Source organism: Oncorhynchus mykiss, chromosome 16, assembly GCF_013265735.2.
Source record: "Oncorhynchus mykiss isolate Arlee chromosome 16, USDA_OmykA_1.1, whole genome shotgun sequence".
NCBI classification, from domain to species: Eukaryota; Metazoa; Chordata; class Actinopteri; order Salmoniformes; family Salmonidae; genus Oncorhynchus; species Oncorhynchus mykiss.
Genome location: NC_048580.1, coordinates 36,060,173 through 36,084,770, shown reverse-complemented (window position 1 = coordinate 36,084,770; position 24,598 = coordinate 36,060,173). Strand labels below are relative to the sequence as shown.

The following is a 24,598-nucleotide window of genomic DNA, read 5'->3' as shown; positions in this document are numbered from 1 at the left end:
AGAAACAGACGAATCCAATGGTACAACCCAGAATTCTGTAGCTCAAACACACGTTTAAAAGAGGTTAGAAGTGCAAGTCGGTGGGACTCATTGGGATAAGACTTTGAAAATGTGGAAAAGTGACAGCTGTTTGACATGTCTCTGGCCGTGGTGCATATTCATATTCATTTCTGGTTAGATCAGAATATCCATCATAATCATTGGCTTCTACAGAGAATTAAGTCAAAACCACAAGTCCAAATCCCCATCTCCATCGAGCAGGACATCACCACAAGCAGACAACGTACATGTTTTTTTTTAAATGACGTTTTGCAAAGGAAGTGATTTGATTGGTCTGAAGACAAATCTAAACTGGCCTTTCTTGGGGGACGTTTTGCTGCACTAGGACAACCCACAGTTGAGCTCAGCTCAACACTGATTGGCTAATTATTTTACAATTGTTTTATCAAGGGAGGCCAGGGAAATTTGTGACTTGTTTTGGTAATCAGTGACTGTATTGGAGTGGGAGTGTTTTCATCTCTTTTCTGAATGTTTACAGTATGTTTATGATCTGTGTATTAATATTATTTGTATCAGAAATCCATTCGCATTGCTAGTTATAGCCTAATGTTAGCTAGCTAGCTAACATTGAACCTAGTTGGTTAGCTTTAGCTACCTGCAGATTCATACAACAGCTATGACAATCAGTTTGTATTGGTAAAAGTATGTGTGGGATTATGCTGGTTCAATGTTTAACTAGCTAGCTTGCTACATGTCTAAACTAAAGACTCCACTTCGCCAGATGATTACATGACCCATCAAGCTAGCCAGGTGTGTCTGGGGGTGATTATTGTATTTCATCAGTGGTGAAAAGTACTTAAGTAAAAATACTTTTACGTACTACTTAAGGAGTTGTTTTGGGTACCTGTACTTTACTTTTTATTTCACTTCATTCCCAAAGAAAATAAATGTACTATTTGCTCCTTACATTTTCCCTGACACCCAAAAGTACTCATTTTGACAGGAAAATGGTCCAATTCACACACTAATCAAGAGAACATCCCTGGTGATCCCTATTGGCTTTGATCTGGCTGACTCACTAAACACAAATGCTTTGTTTTTAAATTATGTCTGAGTGTTGGAGTGTGCCGTCTGGTTTCCTTAATATAAGGAATTTTAAATGGTTTATACTTTTACTTTTGAGATAAGTACTTTTTAACAATTCCATTTACTTTTGATACTTATATACACTTAAAACCAAATACTTTTAGACTTTTACTCATAGTATTTTACTGGGAGGGGTTTGCTTTTATTCTAAAATATTTATACAATATTTTTATCTGGCAGGTAACCATTTCACTGTACCATTTACATCTTCTGTATCCTGTGTCACAAATACACTTTGATTTTATTTGATCTAGTGTGTGTTCACCAGAGATGAGAATGTGAAGAACAACATGACCTGCACCAAGATTAGGATATAGGACAAGGGCTAGATAACTGCATTTTAAGTGGTCCCTCATTGTAGGCTACTACTTTAAACCACTTTTAGTCTTGAAATGTTTTTTTTTTTTTACTATACCTCCTTACTCACTCTGTTTAGCACATGGCCTCACATGTGAATCCTTAAAGAGATGGGTGGGGCTAAGGCCTAAGAGGGTGAGAACGATGCTGAATGGGTGTAGACAAAGAAGAGCTCTCCAATAGGTGTACCAAAACATTTTCTCAAACCTTTATCCACTTTCAAAGCAGAATTATTTCCCCATTGTTTCTCAACACATTTCATGTAGTTCTAGTTTATATGACTGGAGGCATTAGCAGAATATTTAGTTTATATATTTTTTTTAAATGTAACCTTTATTTATCTAGGATAAGAACAAATTCTTATTTACAATGACGGCCAACCCCAGCCAAACTCGAACGACGCTGGGCCAATTGTGCGCCACCCAATGGGACTCCCAATCACGGCCGGTTGTGATACAGCCTGGAATCGAACCAGGGTCTGTAATGATGCCTCTTGCAATGTCAGAGTGGCATAGACTAAGATACAGTAGAATAGAAAACCAGTCAAAAGTTTTAGAACACCTACTCATTCAAGGGTTTTGCTATATTTTTACTATTTTATACATTGTAGAATAATAGTGAAGACATCCAAAATATGAAATAACCCATATGTAATCATGTAGTAACCAAAAATGTGTTAAACAAATCAAAATATATTTTATATTAGAGACTCTTAAAATAGTCACCCTTTGCATTAATGACAGCTTTGCACACTCTTGGCATTCTCTCAACCAGCTTCATCAGGTAGTCACCTGGAATGCATTTCAATTAACAGGTGTGCCTTGTTAAAAGTTAATTTGTGTATCACCACCTGGTACAGCAAATGCACCGCCCACAACTGCAAACTCTTCAGAGGGTGGTGTGGTCTGCCAAACGCATTACCTGGGGAAAACTTCCCGCCCTCCTGAACATCTACAGCACCCGATGCTGAACACCTCCAATTGACTCAAAGGATGTCAATTAGCCTAACAGAAGCTTCTAAAGCCATGACATAATTTTCTGGAATTTTCCAAGCTGTTTAAAGGCACAGTCAACTTAGTGGGTGTAAACATCTGACCCACTGGAATTGTGATACAGTGAAATAATCTGTCTGTAAACAATTTTCAGAAAAATGACTTGTGTCATGCACAAAGTAGGTGTCCTATGCGACTTCCAAAACTATTGTTTGTTAACAAGAAATCATTTTGGTGTGGTTGAAAAACGAGTTTTAATGACTCCAACCTAAGTGTATGTGAACTTCCGACTTCAACAGTATTTATTTATTTTCTTCTTGGGGGGAATGTGGGAGGGGTCTTGGATGTTTGAGGGACAGCTATTGGGGAACTGTGGGGGATCTTGGAGTGTTCTAGTTCACTTTTATTGGCCTGGTGGGAGATCTTTCAATGTGCCCTTGAGCAGGGCATTGTACCCTGGATGCTTCTGTGTGTCTCTCTGAATGGGAGTCTGTTGGATGACTGGTGTGGTGTAGTTGTTGAGTGGCTTCACTGCAAGTATTTTGTACATTTCGGATATTCAATGAAAAAAACATATACATTTTATACAACTCACCTTGTGTTCCTTATTCCCGTAAAGAAGATTTGTCTTATCCTTGTGAGATCGTCCTTGATTTTGGGGTGTTGGAGAAGAAAACATACCTCAATAGAGAATGTAACAAAACCTGCTCCCGACTTGTTTATTCCACCTTTCCTTCCCAACCATTGCTGGCAGCAGTGCAGCTGCATTGTGAATTCACGTGGAATTTCATGAACATTTCATATTGAGGGCATTTACAGTCACAAATACCCACTGGACATCTGTTTCTGTTAAAATGATTCCACTTCTAATGATATTCTGGTACATTTTTGCCTTTGTTCTCATTTACCAACTTATGTTATAATTAAGTTTCCTCTTAAACAATGGAACACATTTTGTGTACGGATTCCTTGTTTCCAAAACAAATGAATTACATTGGTTTAGATTCATAGAATGGCAAAACTGGTATAAGGTATAAGTGTATTTTTGCCTTTCTGTAGGTTAACCTATTGGTCACACTTTTTCATTTTGATTTTGAGCAAGTTAAACAAAAAAGTGTACTCAGAAATTCTATACTTAGGTCAAGCAAAATACAAATGGGTTTGGAGTAAAGAGTATGATTTAAGAAGACATTTAAGCAGAGCCTTTTTGCAAATGCACCCACATCGACTACAATTTAGTTCAGAGAGATCAGGGAGAACCCACAACTATGGAACCAGATTTAACTGTAATTTACCAGAAGTCACAGAAGTCGGGATGACTTCTTTCCCCGGCACATTGTCACGCACCATGTCTTTGAAGAAAAGCCGTAGCCCAACGCTCGTTGAGATAAGAAAACAGGGGGCTCAGACGAGGAGAATAATATATATTTTTCTTCTCCCTGTACCCTCTGTTCTGTTGCGTCTACCGTTCTAAAACTGGGTGGTGACTTAGCGGTAAGTACCTGGCTCCTGTCCACCATGCTCTAATCCACACCACTTGGAAGCCATGGCAGTGTGAGGCACCAGACCCGCCAGTCGTATGCAAGGCCTTGAGCTCTTCCGCTCAGACACTTTGTGGATGCCCAGGCGCATACTGAGGCACTCATTGTAGCTGAATATGGAACCATGTATTGCACTGCAAGGCTAGATATCTAGATTTTAGTGGGTCAGGCCACGTTATTCACATTTAACAAAACAAATGTGCAGAATATTGAACAGCCTCCTCACATGGGGCATTCTGTACATCCTGTTCCTTCTGCTTCATTTGAATAAATGATAAAACTGTAAGCACCAATAAAGAATACAAATAGCCCTCGTAGGAAAAAAAAGATCCCAGTCTATTTGAAAAGCACAAGTATAGGATATTATATATTAATACACTTCCAAATGTATCAATACATTTATTTATAAAGTATATCCCTACACTTTCAGTTCATCAATAGATTTCTACACTGGCTAAACTACCACCTGGCAGTCAGGTTGATATTGATCTGGAAGAGAGATTAAACAGTAACTACACACTCCCTGTTTGCAATTTAAATAAATAGCTACCCCTATTTATTTTAGCTAACGATGTTATCCAAGTTTCTAGAAATCTTTCATCCATATAGCTACAGTATGGACCACATATCTGCTTGGCATTGGCTCAGTACAAACCAAAAAAGAATTAGAGATTCATTCACATCACCACCAAATTGATGGAAATCATAGCAAAGGCAGAAGGTAAGGGACAGGTCATTTAATATTTATTTTATACTGAACAAAAATATAAATGCAACATGCAACAATTTCTTTGATTCTACTGAGTTACAGTTCACATGAGGGAAATCAGTCAATTTAAATAAATTAATTAGGTCCTAATCTAAGGATTTCACATGACAGGAATACAGATATGCATCTACTGGTCACAGATACTTTACAAAATGGACCTCACAATGGGCCTCAGGATCTCGTCACGGTATTTTTGTGCATTCAAATTGCCATTGATAAAATGCAATTGTGTTCGTTGTCAGTTCAGGAGTAAAAATGTGCTTTATATTATTCACTTCATAAAGTGAAGAAGCCGGATGTGGAGGTCATGGGATGGAGTGGTTACACGTGGTCTGCGGTTGTGAGGCCAGTTGGTCATACTGCCAAATTCTCTAAAAGGATGTTGGAGGCGGCTTATGGTAGATATTGTATTATGGTGCAAATTGTACTGATTCCAGCAACTTAGGCAATGTTCTATGATTTTAAAAAAAGATGGTAATCCGTGCCAAGGTACTTGACTTTAGGTGAAAGGTCTTAATGCTTTCCGAAGGCACTGTAAATATAGTAGGCCTAGCCTGTAGAAAGCTGATGGGATCCTCCTATTTCAGTAGAGGCCATCACTCTGTTGTCTCCCGCAATTGCATAGCCTACAGAAATGTTGCGCAACATGAGCTCATGGGCTTTCGTGACGTGTTGAATTTAGATTTCCGATTACATTTGCATTGATGTCAGAGTGATTAGAGGAACAGTAGAGTGCTGAGTACCAGGCAGTTAGTACGTTTGATAGGCTACTAAATGACCAGCAGCATCACAGCTTAGAGAAGCCTAATTACTGTGACTAAATGGTCACGTGGAATTTGAATGCCGTCATGACTGGTGACCGCCGGTGTGACGGTAATACGGTCACCATAACAGCCATAGGTATAGATACCAAGGGAGGGTGCAGGCTGACTGTATGCTGACTGCAGGAATGTCCAACAGAGCTGTTGCAAGATAATTTAATTTCTCTACCAACGTCATTTTAGAGAATTAGGCGGTATGACCAACTGGCTTCAAACGCAGACCACGTGTAACCATGGCAACCCCGGGACCTCCACATCCGGCTTCTTCACTTATAACGTGACTTATTAAGCACATTTTTACTCCTGAACTGATTTAGGCTAGCCATAACAGGGTTGTCTACTTATTGACGAGACATTTAAGCTTTTAATGTTGTAATCATTTGTAAAAATGTCCAAAAACATAATTCCACTTTGACGTTATGGGGTATTGTGTGTAGGTCAGTGACACAACATCTCAATTGAGATTTTGTGTCACTGATTTAGGCTGTAACAACAAAATGTGAACAATCAAGGGTTGTCAATACTTTCTGAAGGCACTATATTTTCATGAAATAAACACACAATGATTTAGACAAACACTCAATTAGGTACACCAACCCGTTCACAAAAATGGATCGCTCCTACAGACAGTGAGTCACGCCAGATCCAGTATCTCAGAAACGGCTGCCCTCCTATGCTTTCAAGAGAATAGTGCGACAAACAAAAAAACACCAGCAGCAGTCCTGTGGGAGAAAACAGCTCGTTGCTGAGAGAGGTCAAAGGAGAATGGCAAGAGTCGTGCAAGCTAACAGGGAAGCTAACTGGCGGCAATGTGGGGACCGACCCGGTAATAGATGGGTATACCTAATAAACTGAGCAGTGAGTGATGATTTAAAAATGTAAAAGACTGCATGGGGGTTTTAACCAATCCCTTCGGCATGTAAAGAGGCTGCTGTTATTGTTGAAACTTCCCCCCGAGGGTGCTACACAACTATCATTAACAAGGACAAGCACCTTCATGTGTGAAGGCCAAACCGAAGATAAATTGTACACATACTCCTACTTTAAGCAGTTAAATCTAAGCTTGACGAAAGTATCAAAATGCATCAGCTAGGTGTGCCTCTGGGAATGAAAGGCTGTTGAATACAAAGCCAGGGAAGGTGAAATTGAGCTGGTTATTACCACGTGAAGTGTGAGCTCTTTCAGACAGGAGCCTTTGTCCTTCGCTCTTCCAGACAGAGCGAAAAAACTGTGTCCCTCTGAAACTTGCAACACATGACAAAGAAACAAGGCACAGGGCAGAACCAACAAGAGTGAGCAAAAGTGTGTGTGTGTGTGTGTGTGTGTGTCTGTGAGTGAGTGAGTGAGTGAGTGTGTGTGTGTGTGTGTGGGGGGGGGGTTGAAGGCGGGTCAGTAACCGTGAGCACAACCAAAAAAGGGGAGGGCACACATGTATAGATATTTAAGATCCCCCAGCCACAGCTTTACTGAGGGAGCAAAGAGCCTGAGAAAGCAGTTGGCTAAAGGAAACTTCACTTCAACCAGTCAGATTCCTAACTCAACTAATCCAATCCTGTTCTCTCAGTTTCTTCAAGACCTCTGACACCGCTAAAGAATCAGACTGGACCAGGACAGCTTGCATTCAACCAGAGCAAGAATTGAGAAAATTGTAAAAGATGTCTTTGCTGACGGTGACTCTGAGCGTTACCCTCCTGCTGCTGGTGCTGACAGAAGCGTGGGCGCAAAACCCAAGGAAGAGGCTGGCGCCACCCAAGCCTCCAAAAGCGCAGTGCTGTGATGAAGTGCGCTCCCTGAAGTTGCAGGTGGCCAACCTGACCAGCCTACTGGAGGAGCTGGGCCGCAAGCAGGAGACAGACTTGATGAACGTAGTAAGGCAGATGATCGAGCTGGACAAGCAGAACCGACAGCAGGAGTCCCGCGTCACTGAGGCTGAGAGCAAGTACTCTGAGATCAATAACCGGGTGGAGATCATGCAGCTGCAAGCCGCCCAGTCCGTCACTCAGACCACATCAGGTAAGAACCTAAGTTGTGGATATTTTAACATTTCTACAAACTTCAGTGTTTTCTCTCCAATGGTACCAATTATATGCATATCCTGGCTTCAGGGCCTGCCACTTTATATAATGTTTACATACCCTACATTACTCATCTCATATGTATATACTGTACTCTATACCATCTACTGCATCTTGCCTATGCCGTTCGGCCATCTCTCATTCATATATTTGTATGTACATATTCTTATTCATTCCTTTACACTTGTGTGTATAAGGTAGTTGTGAAATTGTTAGCTTAGATTACTTGTTAGATATTACTGCATGGTCTGCTAACCATGTGTATGTGGCCAATAAAATTTGATTTGATTTAATGTCAGACACACAAGAAATGTCAGTCAGTCTGCAGTCAGAAAACAGAAAATCTACTTCAAAAAACCCTTCACAGAAATATTAGCATACAGTTTCAGACGACTATTATTAAACAAACAACCAAAAAGGTTCAATTATATTTGTATGGAGGCCATTGTTCAGGGTTTAAAAAAATTTACTATAATTATTAGAGGTCAACCTATTAATCAGGGCCGATTTCAAGTTTTCATAACAATCGGAAATCCGTATTTTTGGACACCGATTTCGTGCGTTTTGCAAGCAGCTCTTTGCTGTGCTTCAAGCATTGCGCTGTTTATGACTTCAAGCCTAACAACTCCGGAGATGAGGCTGGTGTACCCGATGTGAAATGGCTAGCTAGTTAGCTGGGTGCGCGCTAATAGCGTTTCAAATGTCACTCGCTCTGAGACTTGAAGTAGTTATTCCCCTTACTCCGCATGGGTAACGCTGCTTCGAGGGTGGCTGTTGTCGATGTGTTCCTGGTTCTAGCCCAGGTAGGGGCGAGGAGAGGGACAGAAACTATACTGTTACACTGGCAATACTATAGTGCCTATAAGAACATCCAATAGTCAAAGGTACAGTGCCTTGCGAAAGTATTCGGCCCCCTTGAACTTTGCAGCCTTTTGCCACATTTCAGGCTTCAAACATAAAGATATAAAACTATTTTTTTGTGAAGAATCAACAACAAGTGGGACACAATCATGAAGTGGAACGACATTTATTGGATATTTCAAACTTTTTTAACAAATCAAAAACTGAAAAATTGGGCGTGCAAAATTATTCAGCCCCCTTAAGTTAATACTTTGTAGCGCCACCTTTTGCTGCGATTACAGCTGTAAGTCGCTTGGGGTATGTCTCTATCAGTTTTGCACATCGAGAGACTGACATTTTTTCCCATTCCTCCTTGCAAAACAGCTCGAGCTCAGTGAGGTTGGATGGAGAGCATTTGTGAACAGCAGTTTTCAGTTCTTTCCACAGATTCTCGATTGGATTCAGGTCTGGACTTTGACTTGGCCATTCTAACACCTGGATATGTTTATTTTTGAACCATTCCATTGTAGATTTTGCTTTATGTTTTGGATCATTGTTTTGTTGGAAGACAAATCTCCGTCCCAGTCTCCGGTCTTTTGCAGACTCCATCAGGTTTTCTTCCAGAACGGTCCTGTATTTGGCTCCATCCATCTTCCCATCAATTTTAACCATCTTCCCTGTCCCTGCTGAAGAAAAGCAGGCCCAAACCATGATGCTGCCACCACCATGTTTGACAGTGGGGATGGTGTGTTCAGCTGTGTTGCTTTTACGCCAAAAATAACGTTTTGCATTGTTGCCAAAAAGTTCCATTTTGGTTCCATCTGACCAGAGCACCTTCTTCCACATGTTTGGTGTGTCTCCCAGGTGGCTTGTGGCAAACTTTAAACAACACTTTTTATGGATATCTTTAAGAAATGGCTTTCTTCTTGCCACTCTTCCATAAAGGCCAGATTTGTGCAATATACGACTGATTGTTGTCCTATGGAAAGAGTCTCCCACCTCAGCTGTAGATCTCTGCAGTTCATCCAGAGTGATCATGGGCCTCTTGGCTGCATCTCTGATCAGTCTTCTCCTTGTATGAGCTGAAAGTTTAGAGGGACGGCCAGGTCTTGGTAGATTTGCAGTGGTCTGATACTCCTTCCATTTCAATATTATCGCTTGCACAGTGCTCCTTGGGATGTTTAAAGCTTGGGAAATCTTTTTGTATCCAAATCCGGCTTTAAACTTCTTCACAACAGTATCTCGGACCTGCCTGGTGTGTTCCTTGTTCTTCATGATGCTCTCTGCGCTTTTAACGGACCTCTGAGACTATCACAGTGCAGATGCATTTATATGGAGACTTGATTACACACAGGTGGATTGTATTTATCCTCATTAGTCATTTAGGTCAACATTGGATCATTCAGAGATCCTCACTGAACTTCTGGAGAGAGTTTGCTGCACTGAAAGTAAAGGGGCTGAATAATTTTGCACACCCAATACTTCAGTTTTTGATTTGTTAAAAAGGTTTGAAATATCCAATAAATGTTGTTCCACTTCATGATTGTGTCCCACTTGTTGTTGATTCTTCACAAAAAAAGACAGTTTTATATCTTTATGTTTGAAGCCTGAAATGTGGCAAAAGGTCGCAAAGTTCAAGGGGGCCGAATACTTTCGCAAGGCACTGTATATGAAATACAGATGGTATAGAGAGAAATAGTCCTATAATTCCTATAATAACTACAACCTAAAACTTCTTACCTGGGAATATTTAAGACTCATGTTAAAAGGAACCACCAGCTTTCATATGTTCTCATGTTCTGAGCAAGGAACTTAAACGTTAGCTTTCTTACATGGCACATATTGCACTTTTACTTTCTTCTCCAACACTTTATTTTTGCATTATTTAAACCAAATTGAACATGTTTCATTATTTATTTGAGGCTAAATTGATTTTATTGGTGTATTATATTAAGTTAAAATAAGTGTTCATTCAGTATTGTTGTAATTGTCATTATTACAAATACATATTTATTTTTTGGTCCTCCAATAAATCGGTATCGGTGTTGAAAAATCATAATCGTTCGACCTGTAATAATTATCAGTGGGCGTTCCGAATCTTCGGCATTAGACAGCTGCCATCAAATGGAGACTAGTGTGCAAACTTGTCTGGGTGTCTCGTGATAGCCATCATTTAACCAGGCAGTGGGGAGATTTAACCAGGCAGCGGGGAGATTTAACCAGGCAGCGGGGAGATTTAACCAGGCAGCGGGGAGATTTAACCAGGCAGCGGGGAGATTTAACCAGGCAGCGGGGAGATTTAACCAGGCAGCGGGGAGATTTAACCAGGCAGCGGGGAGATTTAACCAGGCAGCGGGGAGATTTAACCAGGCAGCGGGGAGATTTAACCAGGCAGCGGGGAGATTTAACCAGGCAGTGGGGAGATTTAACCAGGCAGCGGGGAGATTTAACCAGACAGTGGGGAGATTTAACCAGGCATGTCGCAGTGTATATTTTAATACCCTATTAGCAGTAGTACATTTATGATGCTGCAACAGTGAACAGAGAAGCGATTTATAATGACTCTTCAAATTATACAGACACTGTGCAGACAGGTAAGCAGAGCAGGAAGAAAAGCATAGACTAGAGTGGCGTTTCCACTCCAGCCTCTAGCCATGAAAACACTTGATCCCTTTTTGATGCATTGGATCCATTACTCCCCAGTGATCTCAAAGCACCACAAATGACATCACCATACCATCACATAAACAATAGAGAGAACTATGCAAAGAAATGTAACCATGCTGTGTATAATATCCTTCTATCCAAAATTCTTTGACTTCTCTGGCAGACATCTATTCCCATGATACCGTTTGTCAATTAGCATTTTTAAAACCCGCCATGAAACAGCATCTGGTTTGGCCATCTCTAATGACATAACCTTTTCTTTTCTAGATGCCATCTACGACTGTGCATCCCTGTACACCAAGAACTACAAGATCTCTGGGGAGTACAAACTGCCTGCAGATGACTTCCTGGGGACCCCTGAGATTGACGTAAGTGATAACCCTGGAATTACAAAAAAGGTTTTACATTCACAGATCCCTGCTACATTGTAGTCTCTGTATAATGGCAGGTCTTCTGTGACATGGAGAGCAATGGTGGTGGCTGGACGCTCATCCAGAGACGCAAGGTGGGCCTGACCTCCTTCAACCGCGACTGGAAGCAGTACAAAAATGGCTTTGGCACCATCCGCGGGGACTTCTGGCTGGGCAATGAAAACATCTTCCGTCTGACAAGGCAGCCCAGCATACTAAGAATAGAGATGGAGGTACAAAGGACCAGTCCCCAGATACTGAGAGCAGTAAATAAATAACGGCATGACTCTGACACACCCCACTCCTGAGGTAACTGATGATAGTGGTGGGAGGTTTTATCCAGAACCAGGAGACTAAAGATACACCACCCAAACACAGTAAAAAGAAAACTCATGGTCAAGTGGTAAACCTCTTGCTCCACCTAAAGTTTTAACATTAGTTCAATATTCTCAGTTGCATAGTTTTACCACAAGATGTGCAGCAAACTAAATAATGTTCTGTTTCTGTTTTTCTGTTCTCCAGGACTGGGAAGGCCAGACCCGCTATGCAGAGTACAGTTACTTCACAGTGAAAAACGAGTTGAACAGCTACAAACTCTTCATCGCCAACTACAGTGGAAATGCTGGGGACTCTCTGCGCTACCACAACAACACCAACTTCAGCACCAAGGGCAAAGACAACGACAAATGTGTGGACGACTGCGCTTCACTACGCAAAGGTACAAGAGGGACAAAATACTTAACTCTGGTTTAACTCGCAGAATTAACACCTTCAAATGTATTTCCAATGACTGCATTTTCACCTTTTTTCCCTACAGGTGGTTACTGGTACAACTGTTGCACTGACTCCAACCTGAACGGCGTGTTCTATCGTTATGGCGACCACAGCAAGAGCACAGATGGAATCAATTGGTACGGCTGGCACGGGCCCAACTACTCCCTGAAGAGAGTGGAGATGAAGATCCGGCCACAGAATTTTCAACCATAAACTCTTCTAACTTCAAACTCTGGATGATGCGCATGCTTCAGATTTAACCAAACCTGAGCAACCAAATTGTCTTTCCCCTTTGTTATAGTCTGGAATTTTTATATGGGTTAAACGTGTTTAAACATGTTTGATTGTAAATTGTAGTTCATTTTGTATATATCATTGAAATATTTTCATTTTCATCGAAGCCTCTTTACCACTGTTCTGTAAGGGTAACAATGTTGCTTCCCTCCATCTTGTCTCATAGCAAGAGGTTTTATTTATCGGTCATAACTCAAGCTGTGGTTAGGTTGATTACACGTAGCGGGCAGGTATGACAATGGAAAAAAATATATACACAGAGACCCAGCAAGTGTGTTGCAATGTACCTTTGTGAGCTACTGGAACGGGAACAACCACCCATCCATCAGAAGTACCTGACAGATTTTATTGTAAGAAAACAAACACTTATTTTGGAATTGTGTCCTTTGTAAAAATGTGTACAGCTCTATAGTATGTTGTTTTGTGGGATAGGAAATAAACATGTATTTTTAAGAAAAGGTGTGCTGCTGATGGTAGTCAATGTGCTTTATTTGTCTAGCTGTCTGTCTTAGTTCAATATCATCAAATTAGCCATGTACTCATCACAAGACGTCAATGGTTAATAGGTTTGAGAAGCTGCCAGTTGATCACCCTCGTGTCTCTGATCAACCAATAACTATGCCTTTGCCTTCAGCCACCACTGAGCTCTGACTCACAGGTCCCACTGACATTCATGCCACTGGGCAAAGGTCACATTGCCAAACTCCAGAGAACAAGACCACACACACACATCGTGTCAATGGCTTCTACAGCCACTCTGACAGGTCTTGACCACATTCAAAAACAAAGACTTTGCAACAACCACTGAAATGGCACATTAATGTAAGAAGTGAGGCAGTGTGCTCAAAATGTGCTTATGGCATACCTTAAGCAGGGTGCACTGTCAGTGTGTGTCCTTTTAAACAGGTGCCAAGGCCAGGAGAGGAGATTCCAAATAAGAAATAGTGGGTGCTTCCATTTGTGGCAGATGAGCGACATTCTTAAAAGTAAGTCCTAGGGAGCTTAGGGACGGTGATCAATGCTGAGAATAATTTAGGATAGATGACAAATTACAAATTGTATCTGCGGAGCTTGTGGCTCCACCTGTCCAAAAAAGTTTCCACGGGAAGCTGCGGGTCCAAAGGAGAATGTGAGGTCCCAGTCGGAGCCCTCATTAGTCTAGTCTAGTGCTGTGGCCTGGTGTAACCTCTCGGATGTGTATTTGGACTCTGTGCTAATGGCTGACACGCTTAATTTCTTACAGCTATTCACTGCGAGGTCTGCCGGGGACATTTCAGAGTTCATTTACAGGGTAGCCTAACTTTCTCAAAGTGTTCTGCCAAAGCCTCAGCTATTTACAAGATATCAAGACATCGTGAAGTACTGAAGGAGAATTTGTTTTAGTGCCTTTTTTCAGCGCCAGCAAAGGGATATGCACAAATTTATTGTGAGACTGTGTTGCTAGGTCCCGTGTGGTTCAGTTGGTAGAGCACGGTGCTTGTAACGCCAGGGTTGTGGGTTTGATTCCCACAGGGGACCAGTATGGAAATCTATGCACTCACTACTACAAGTCTGTATAGGAGTGTCTGCTAAATGACTAAAATGTCAAAGTATCTTAAAAGTCAAATTAAGGAAATTCCTAAATCAATATGCAGTCAAATACATTTTTTTGACTCTCAGATGCAGCTTAGCAGAAACTAGGCCTATGTATTCATAAAGTGTAAAAAAAAAAAAAAGAATATACAGTATAAGGCCGGACAGCATAAGTGACAGTAAGTGCTTTTACTGTCAACACAACATTTCAGAGTGTAGGCATATTGCATATGGATGACGGCAAGCATTTGATCTCCGCTAGCATTTACTGGCAATAAGTAATGCATAGGGCAGCAAGAGTTTATTTACATGGCAAATCAACAAAAGACTTAACAGGATAGCATGCGCACAGTCATTTCATCAAGTGCTAAGGGATAGATACATCAAACCTGCATCAGTATCGGTTGTAAAGCATTTAGTGTTGAACCAACACACCAGTATCTCCACCATTGGTTCTATGTTGACATGCTTCATTCGGAGATGAAACAGTGTTGGTGGGTAATCGTATAACTTGTTGCAGTACCAAGAAAACCTTTAAATTCAACAAGTAAATGTTATAAAATCATCTGGAATGTGAGAACCCAATGACCTCAACTGACTTGCATCAAAATAAAATTGCTTTTATCCTCGAAAAGTATTCATTTATTGAGTGGAGTAATCAGCTACCAGACAGCAAAGGAGACAAGGAAAAAGACGTGGGCTTTTGAAAAGGGTAAGAAGAAAGGAAGGGCTCATTTTGTATTTGAGCAGGGCCTTAGGCTTACCTAATGGTAAGTAATGGTCTAGATTAGTAGATTAACCCCCAGATCGAGGCGCCTAAATCATTTTTGCCGACTCAAAATCCCTCATGTCTTAAGCCCCCCCACATACGATTTTAGCTGTTTTATGCCACGATTTTGCCGTCCCGGACAAAAGTTTGCAGAATGTGACAGAACTGTAGCAAATGGTACAATCTGGCCAGGTTGACATCAAGATTTTAATTGGGTAACACCGAACAGTGTGATGTAATAATCGTAAAAGACTGAATCCGACGTACAGTCTGGGAAATACTTAATAGTGTATAGCCCCCCCATCTGGGCGGCTGTGGAGCATCAAAGTCGCCTTTAATTCCTAGGACAACGTGGGTAATCGTTTCCGTGTCGGTACATACCATCCACATATTTGCAATGCCTTAATGCTAAATAAATGAAGACCCATATGGTCTGACTAGACAACTTTTTGAGATGACTTTTTGGCTTGCCAAAATCAAGGTTTCATTGCTAGGCCAACCAGCAACTGAGTTACTGAATAAAAAAAAAATAGGTGACAAGAAATGGGAAAATATCTTCAAAATTTCCTGACTTAAGTGTACAATACAATGGCCCCAGAAATCTACTACTTCTACACAAAAGTGATGGAATAGAACAGGCTACGTGGTGCACAGGAGTCATTTTATGGGAAATCTTGGAGAGGTGAGAACCAGATGGAGAAATTGAAAACTCTGAGCTGCTGGCTCCCGTCATTCATCATCATCAAGGCAGGGAGAAATTGAAAACAGGCCACTGAGAGAACGCTATTCCAGACGGATGGATGAAAGGGGGCAAACGCACAATTAAATGGCTGGAAAGCAATGGCTGGAAATACAACACTAGCGTAAAAGACAAGGGCGAGAGGAGGGATGGAAAAGATGACAGGAGATATGAAAGAGATATGGGATGAGGGATGTGTCAACCATTATTTGATTGGTGTAATGACTCTCATAAAGGGGTCGTTAAACGTCCTAGAGTCGTCAGTGGTCAGCCATGTCTTTAGTGAGGCTTTTAGGTTCTCAAATACACCAAAAGAAAAACAAAATAATAGGTAATGGAAGAACTAAAACCGAAGTGTAAGCTATGAATTTGCATTGAGGTGGACACCTGTTCTGTGTTATAACTCAAAACAGACTCCAATTTGGGAAAGGTGAAGTCTGCCAATGCTACAGTGACTAGGCCTAAGCAAGAAGCAAAAAAAGCATTCACTATGGCCGGTCGTTCCATTCATTGCACATTCATTGTGTGTGCGGTACCAGACAAACAATGGTTATCCTTTTCAGGAAACGAGGTGCATGTCGCAAGTCACAACTTCACAGAGGAGCCATTTGTGTTTTTTTTGCCAGAAATGCCTTCTGGGACATGTGAACTTTCATGTGCCTTAATAACAAACTTGTATGCCATCTGTAAATACAAATAAAATAGTTATATTACAAGCCTTGTTGGTTAAGCCACATAAAGACAGCAACCTTCCCACTAGCCATGATTGGCTGAGATAATGAGTGGGCTGGCCATGCCGAGAGAAGAGTTCAGATTGGTCTGCCATATAGAGGGCTTGTGTCTATTTGAGCTGGTCAGTCTGTTGGTAATCCTGTCGAACACAGCTTTAAAGAAATGTGTTGTGTAGTAGAGCTGCATAAGTGTTGCTCTCCACTTTCTGGAGGATCGAGTTTTGAAAATCAGTTGAATTAGAGTATGATAGTTAAAGAGATAGAGAAAACACCTGTCTCTGGATTACATCTTCAAACTATGGGCAGCCGCGGTATGGCATTCCTGACAGGGAGACGCGTCCATCATGCATCATGATGTAAACAGGTAAGATAGTCTAGCGTTAGCTAGCTACATTTTCCGATATTACACAGTTCACTTTCTTTTGACAGAAAGTGGTTACATTTCAAGCTGAAGTGTACTGTTAGCCAGCTAGCTAACGTTGGCTGGCTGGCTCCCTAGCTGATGCTATTATTTGTTTCCCAGAGCTGTTTGCTATTCTAGTTAGAGCCTAATGTTAGCTAGCTAACATTGAACCTCGTTGGTTAGCTCCCAGCAGATTCATGCAGGGTAGTAACGACATGATTTGGCACCATGTTCATTGTTGTTTAACTAGCTAATGTTACCTGGGCGGCAGGTAAAGTTATGTTAAGTTAAGTTATGTGTGTGATCTTACACATTGTTTACCTAGCTAGGTTCATTGTTACCTAGCTAGCTAGCTACATGTCTTAAGCTAAAGTGTACAACACCCGTTGAATATGGCAGGTGTCAGTAAACATTGGCAAAAAAGCGTAATGAAATTGTTGCCAGCGGAGCAGGTTAGGCTGTTTTCGTGTTATCCAGAGGGAAACAAACCGCCAGTGTGTCAAGTGTGCACTCTGAAAGCTAAGGTAACTGAGCTAAATGACTACCGCCCCGTAGCACTCACATCCGTCATCATGAAGTGCTTTGAGAGACTAGTCAAGGACCATATCACCTCCACCCTACCTGACACCCTAGACCCACTCCAATTTGCTTACCGCCCAAATAGGTCCACAGACGATGCAATCTCAACCACACTGCACACTGCCCTAACCCATCTGGACAAGAGGAATACCTATGTGAGAATGCTGTTCATCGACTACAGCTCGGCATTCAACACCATAGTACCCTCCAAGCTCGTCATCAAGCTCGAGACCCTGGGTCTCGACCCCGCCCTGTGCAACTGGGTACTGGACTTCCTGACGGGCCGCCCCCAGGTGGTGAGGGTAGGCAACAACATCTCCTCCCCGCTGATCCTCAACACTGGGGCCCCACAAGGTTGCGTTCTGAGCCCTCTCCTGTACTCCCTGTTCACCCACGACTGCGTGGCCACGCACGCCTCCAACTCAATCATCAAGTTTGCGGACGACACAACAGTGGTAGGCTTGATTACCAACAACGATGAGACGGCCTACAGGGAGGAGGTGAGGGCCCTCGGAGTGTGGTGTCAGGAAAACAACCTCACACTCAACGTCAACAAAACTAAGGAGATGATTGTGGACTTCAGGAAACAGCAGAGGGAACACCCCCCTATCCACATCGATGGAACAGTAGTGGAGAGGGTAGCAAGTTTTAAGTTCCTCGGCATACACATCACAGACAAACTGAATTGGTCCACTCACACAGACAGCATCGTGAAGAAGGCGCAGCAGCGCCTCTTCAACCTCAGGAGGCTGAAGAAATTCGGCTTGTCACCAAAAGCACTCACAAACTTCTACAGATGCACAATCGAGAGCATCCTGGCGGGCTGTATCACCGCCTGGTATGGCAACTGCACCGCCCTCAACCGTAAGGCTCTCCAGAGGGTAGTGAGGTCTGCACAACGCATCACCGGGGGCAAACTACCTGCCCTCCAGGACACCTACACCACCCGATGTCACAGGAAGGCCATAAAGATCATCAAGGACATCAACCACCCGAGCCACTGCCTGTTCACCCCGCTATCATCCAGAAGGCGAGGTCAGTACAGGTGCATCAAAGCTGGGACCGAGAGACTGAAAAACAGCTTCTATCTCAAGGCCATCAGACTGTTAAACAGCCACCACTAACACTGAGTGGCTGCTGCCAACACACTGACACTGACTCAACTCCAGCCACTTTAATAATGGGAATTGATGGGAAATGATGTAAATATATCACTAGCCACTTTAAACAATGCTACCTTATATAAATGTTACTTACCCTACATTATTCATCTCATATGCATACGTATATACTGTACTCTATATCATCGACGGTATCCTTATGTAATACATGTATCACTAGCCACTTTATACTATACTATGCCACTTTGTTTACATACTCATCTCATTTGTACATACTGTACCCGATACCATCTACTGTATCTTGCCTATGCTGCTCTGTACCATCACTCATTCATATATCCTTATGTACATATTCTTTATCCCCTTACACTGTGTACAAGACAGTAGTTTTGGAATTGTTAGTTAGATTACTTGTTATTACTGCATTGTCGGAACTAGAAGCACAAGCATTTCGCTACACTCGCATTAACATCTGCTAACCATGTGTATGTGACAAATAAAATTTGATTTGATTTGATTTGATTTGAACGCTCTGAGAGCGAAACGAGATGGGTGGGGCTAAAGCTTAAGAGGGTGTGAATGATGCTGAATGGGTGTAGACAAAGAAGAGTTTTTCACTACATACCAAAACAATTCTCGAAAGTGAGTTTACATGTTGATCAACTTTCAAAGCAGAATTACTTTCCCATTGTTCCTCAAATGCAGTGTATGATATAGCATTTTGAAACCTCTTAGTCTCTACTTTTATCCAATGTAAAAAACTACATTTAGCTACATAAGACCAAATCCAGGTGGTGAGTCACATTTCATATGAAACGGAGGTATTCTTATTTCAGGGGAATGTACATCTCTTCTCCCCAACCATGTGCCATCACACGCATTCCACCAATACAGACACAGGGAAGCCAAAGAAAATGGCCATTAAAAGCACCACATCATCCATTCTAGCAATTTCGTGGTTAGGCTTCAAAGTAAAAGTGCAGTATGACCCAACAAAAGCAAGAGTTCAATAACCCAAGGGGAATTTGAAACCTTCCAGCCATACAGTAGCCGCACTGCCTCAGTAGCTACCCATAGAATGTTTCAACAATTGATGTTGGCTATTGCCAAGTCTGGGAAGCACAGGAAATATACAGCATGGACCCGCCAAACACTCCCCTATTCACTCAAAATGGATTCTGCTGATCATTGTGTTCTCTTATTGAGGTTCCTACCTGATGAGGGACTCTAGATTGAGATGAGAGGCACCCTTCTGGAAAACCAGCTCTTTTCAGTGGAGGGCCTTGGAATATGCATGGCATTTGGCAGTCTTTTCGCCAAGCAGAACAATGCCACTGTCTCTCAGAGGAAGAGGAACCTGAAAAAACACAGGACGTTCCTTAGATGGGTGGATTAATGATGTGGCATTGCTCTAAAGCAGGGTTCTCCAACTACGGGGCGAGCCACGGGGTGTGCAGGCCTTTATTCCAGTTTATCACCACACGTGATTCAGTTAATAAGGGCCCAGATTGAGGATAGTGATGAGTTTATTATTTTAATTAGGTGTGTTACTGCAGGGCTAGAACGAAAGCCTGCACACCAAGTAGCTCTATCCAGGACTGGAGCTTAAAACCCATTCTATAGGGCCCTGCTCTGAATGTGAATCCACCTTATTGCTGTGCTCCATGAACATGGCCAGATTGAGCAGGGTTTGGGTGAACTCGACGATGTCCTGGAAGTTGAGGGCCACCTCGATGTTGCGGATCAACTCATCCTGCTGGTCCTCACTCAGCTCCAACCAGCACGACAGGGAGGCTGTAATGAACAGATCACTAACGATGGATGGGAGAATAAACATCCATTAGATCAGATCACAATCAGTATGATGGATTCTGGGGGTGAATGTTTCATCGTAATAGTGATAGTTTCATTCATTAAGCATTTTTTGGGCTCAAATCACTGTTACAGAAATAATGTTTTTTTCTAATTGGATGCTTTGTGTATTTTGGTTAGATAGTTATGAATAAAGAATATTAAAAAATGTCATGCAATGGTGTTGTTTATGCACTTTTAGTCAATTGTAAGTCACAGTGAATTGCAAGTATCTTTGAATTGTAAATCTGCTGAATGGCCACATCATATTGGCTAGGCTTCAGAAAAATAAAAACAGCCTGTGGATGCACCACCAGTAAAGATAGGTCAGCAAAAAAAATATGATTTGGTTTAAGGGTGGAAATGAGGACCTCTGTTGGAAAATGGGCGACTGCTTGGTGCTTGGAAGTGTGGTGGAGGGAGGGAGGGAATAGCTATACCTGGCCAGGGGAATGTAGATTTGGGCCAGCGACCATCACGAGTGCAGGACCACGCTCAGGCGCCTCAGCCACAATAATCACATTAATGCGCTTCATATGGTGTCAGTTGGGTGAGGGAAGAAATCAGCAGATCTGACAGGTCAGTGTCTCTCACTGTTTTGAAATGATTAGACGTGCTGTAACAAAGGCGCTTCAAAATCATTGTGCATTGGTGTCTTATGGAGAGAGAAATTTGGATGTAAACTGAGCAATACTGTCAAATACGTGTTTTATATATCCACCACAAACCGACTATTTGAAAAAGTACTTATCAACTCTGATCATGAAGTGATTTGATAATGAGCCTCTAAAACTAAAAGCACTACCTGTTTGAGGACAACAACAAAAAACAATTAGTTGAAATGGAAGCATAATTCAAGACACAGTTCAGGAATGGAAATGACATGTTATTTCTCCTGAGGGCCGTGGTGCTGACGTGGAGCTTCTTCACTGGCCCCGCCTCTGCTGTGTCGCTCATTTTCCTGCGCAGCTGGAAGATTAGAGGGTCCTCTTCCTCCTCTGCCAAAGTGTACCCCTGAGATAAACACGGTTACCATGATGATGCGCACACACACTCAGTGAGCCCAGGGCTTCTAAACATCTGTTCTGCCCACAAGTTTCATTTCCTTCCTGCAGAGAAACACACTGTAAGCAAGGTGCCTCAATTAATCCTGTTCTATTACACTGTCTGATTGGAATTATAATTGTTCAAACTTGCCTTGTGCGTTTCTCACAGATTCAAACTTGCCTCGTGCATTTCTCACAGATTGCCTCCTCGTTAATCTCAACATATTTCATAACACGTGCTGTCCAAAAACGTGAGACCAAAAACTGACCTTGACGATCCGACAGATGAGCACATCATAGCGCTGGTGTTTGATCCTTCAACATCACGTTGTTCACCATGGGGATAAAGATCTGGTACTAAAGCAAGGAAGGAGAGGAAAAGAGGAGAGATAAGAGACACCCATGACAGACTGGCGAATCTTTTGATGGTTTGATCAAAAGCTGCTGCGGGGCCAGACTTCCCTGCATGTGGTGGGGTTGGATTTCTAAGGGGAGGGTGACATCATCGACTCTTAAAGAGTAACCCTCCCTACTGCCGCTGTGGAACTTTGTGATGGCACAGCAGTCGATTGAAGGGGTGTGCGTGAATGACTATGGGTGAATGATGTGCAAGCCGAGAATCCCAGTGACTCTGAAACATGGATAAACAACACCCCAAACACAGTTCAGCTACCAAAGTGCACTGGGAGAGTGTTGACAAGCTGAGAGGAACATCGAAATGGGAGCACTTCTGCCCTAAGCCCACCCATCAAGAGGTTCCTGTGGTTGGCCCTCCTATGTTGAACATAATAAATGGCTCCCTATCCACCGATGTGTACCAAACTCACTAAAATTGGCAGCAATAAAGCCTCTCATGATAAAGCCAAACCTTGAACCAGAAAATATAAAAAACTATTGGCCTATATAACTATAACTATTGGCCTCCCATTTCTCACAAAATGTTTAGAAACAGCTGTTGTGCAGCAACTCACTGCCTTCCTGAAGATTAACAATGTATACGAAACGCTTCAGTCTGGTTTTAGACCTCATCATAGCACTGAGACTGCACTCGTGAAGGTGGTACATTACCTTTTAATGGCGTTAGACCGAGGCTCTGCATCTGTTCTCTTGCTCCTAGACCTTAGTGCTGCTTTTGACACCATCAATCATGACATTCTTTTGGAGAGGATAAGTTTTGGCCTGGTTTAGATCTTATCTGTCGGAAAGATATCAGTTTGTCTCTGTGGATGATTACAAATCAACTGAAAATGTTGATGTTCCTCATGGTTCCATTTTAGGACCATTGTTGTTTTCACTATATATTTTACCTCTTGGTGATGTCTTTCGGGAAACATAAATGTTAACTTTCACTGCTATGCAGATGATACAAAGCTGTACATTTCGATGAAACATGGTGAAGCCACAAAATTGCACTCCCTGGAAGCCTATGTTTCAGACATAAGGAAGTGGAAGGCGGCAAATGTTTTACTTTTAAACTCGGACAAAACCAAGATGCTAGTTCTAGGTCCCAAGAAACACAGAGATCTTCTGTTGGATCTGACAATTAATCTTGATGGTTGTACAGTCGTCTCATATAAAACTGAAGGACCTCGGCGTTACTCTGGACCCGGATCTCTCTTTTGACGTAACATTGCAAAAATCTGAAGCTTTCTGTCCAAAAACGATGCAGAAAAATTGATCCATGCTTTTGTCACTCCTAGATTAGACTACTACAATGCTCTACTTTCCGGCAACCCGGGATAAAGCCCGAAATAAACTTCAGTGAGTGCTAAACACGGCTGCTAGAATCTTGACTCGAAACAAAATGTTAATCATATTTCTCTGGCTTCCTTTTAAGGCTAGGGCTGATTTCAAGGTTATACTGCTAATCTACAAAGCATTACATGGACTTGCTCCTACACATCTCTCCGATTTGGTCCTGCCGTACATACCTACACGTACACTACGGTCACAAGACGCAGGCCTCCTTATTGTCCCTAGAATTTCTAAGCAAACATCTGAAGGCCATTTTTATGGAATGGTCTGCCTATCCACGTGAGAGACGCAGACTGTCTCGCCCTTTAAGACTTTACTGAAGACTCATCTCTTCAGTAGGTCCTATGATTGAGGCACTGGAGCAAGAACTGCTGTCTCTGCCTGGCCAGTTCCTCTCTCTCCCCTGGGATTCTCTGCCTCTAACCCTATTACAGGGGCTGAGTCACTGGCTTACTGGTGCTCTTCCATGCCATCCCTAGGAGGGGTGCGTCATTTGAGTTGGTTGAGTCACTGACGGGATCATCCTGTCCAGGTTTGGCGCCCCCCTCAGGTTCATGCCGTGGGGGGTGATCTTCGTGGGCTATACTCAGCCTTGTCTCAGGGTAGAAAGTTGGTGGTTTGAAGATATCTAGTGGTGTGGGGGCTGTGCTTTGGCAAAGTGGGTGGGGTCATATCCTGCCTGGTTTGCCCTCTTCAGGGGTATCATCGGATGGGGCCACAGTGTCTCCTGACCCCTCCTGTCTCAGCCTCCAGTATTTATGCTGCAGTAGTTTATGTGTCGGGGGGCTAGGGTCAGTCTGTTATGTCTGGAGTATTTATCCTGTCTTATGCGGTGTCCTGTGTGAATTGAAGTATGCTCCCTCTAATTCTCTCTCTCCCTCGCCGTCCCCTCCCGGACCTGAGCCCTAGGACCATGCCTCAGGACTACCTGGCCTGATGACTCCTTGCTGTCCACAGTCCACCTGGCTGTGCTGCTGCTCTAGTTTCAACTGTTCTGCCTGCGACTATGGAACCCTGACCTGTTCACCGGACGTGCTCCTGTCTCAGACCTGCTGTTTTCAACTCTCTCTACCGCATGTGCGGTCTCGAACACTGAATGCTCGGCTATGAAAAGCCAACTGACATTTACTCCTGAGGTGCTGACCTGTTACACCCTCTACAACCACTATGATTGTTATTTGACCCTCCTGGTCATCTATGAACGTTTGAACATTTTGGTCATGTACTGTTATAATCTCAACCCAGTACAGCCAGAAGAGGACTGGCAACCCCTCATAGCCTGGTTCCTCTCTAGGGTTCCTCCTAGTTTTTCCTAGCCACCGTGCTTCTACACCTGCATTGCTTGC

At 42.5% G+C, this 24,598-nt stretch overlaps 1 protein-coding gene and 1 pseudogene across 1 annotated transcript; one reads left to right on the top strand and one right to left on the bottom strand.

Moving 5' to 3' along the window:
- Positions 1 to 23,423, bottom strand: part of LOC110491873 — a 49,851-nt pseudogene extending 26,428 nt beyond the window's left edge.
- On the top strand, positions 7,073 to 13,144 carry LOC110491872 (angiopoietin-related protein 7). The gene is made up of 5 exons (XM_021565695.2): positions 7,073 to 7,639; positions 11,476 to 11,576; positions 11,657 to 11,851; positions 12,141 to 12,336; positions 12,436 to 13,144. The coding sequence occupies exons 1-5, from the start codon at positions 7,282 to 7,284 to the stop codon at positions 12,603 to 12,605; spliced, it is 1,020 nt and encodes a 339-aa protein (XP_021421370.2). The 5' UTR covers positions 7,073 to 7,281; the 3' UTR covers positions 12,606 to 13,144.
- Positions 23,424 to 24,598: the final 1,175 nt, after the last annotated feature.

What these genes read in the sequence shown, in the direction of transcription:
- LOC110491872 (XM_021565695.2), top strand. Translation starts at nt 7,282, where the DNA reads ATGTCTTTGCTGACGGTGACTCTGAGCGTTACCCTCCTGCTGCTGGTG. An exon ending in CGTCACTCAGACCACATCAG is followed by an intron (nt 7,640 to 11,475) that starts GTAAGAACCTAA and finishes TTTCTTTTCTAG; the next exon opens with ATGCCATCTACGACTGTGCA. An exon ending in TGGGGACCCCTGAGATTGAC is followed by an intron (nt 11,577 to 11,656) that starts GTAAGTGATAAC and finishes GTATAATGGCAG; the next exon opens with GTCTTCTGTGACATGGAGAG.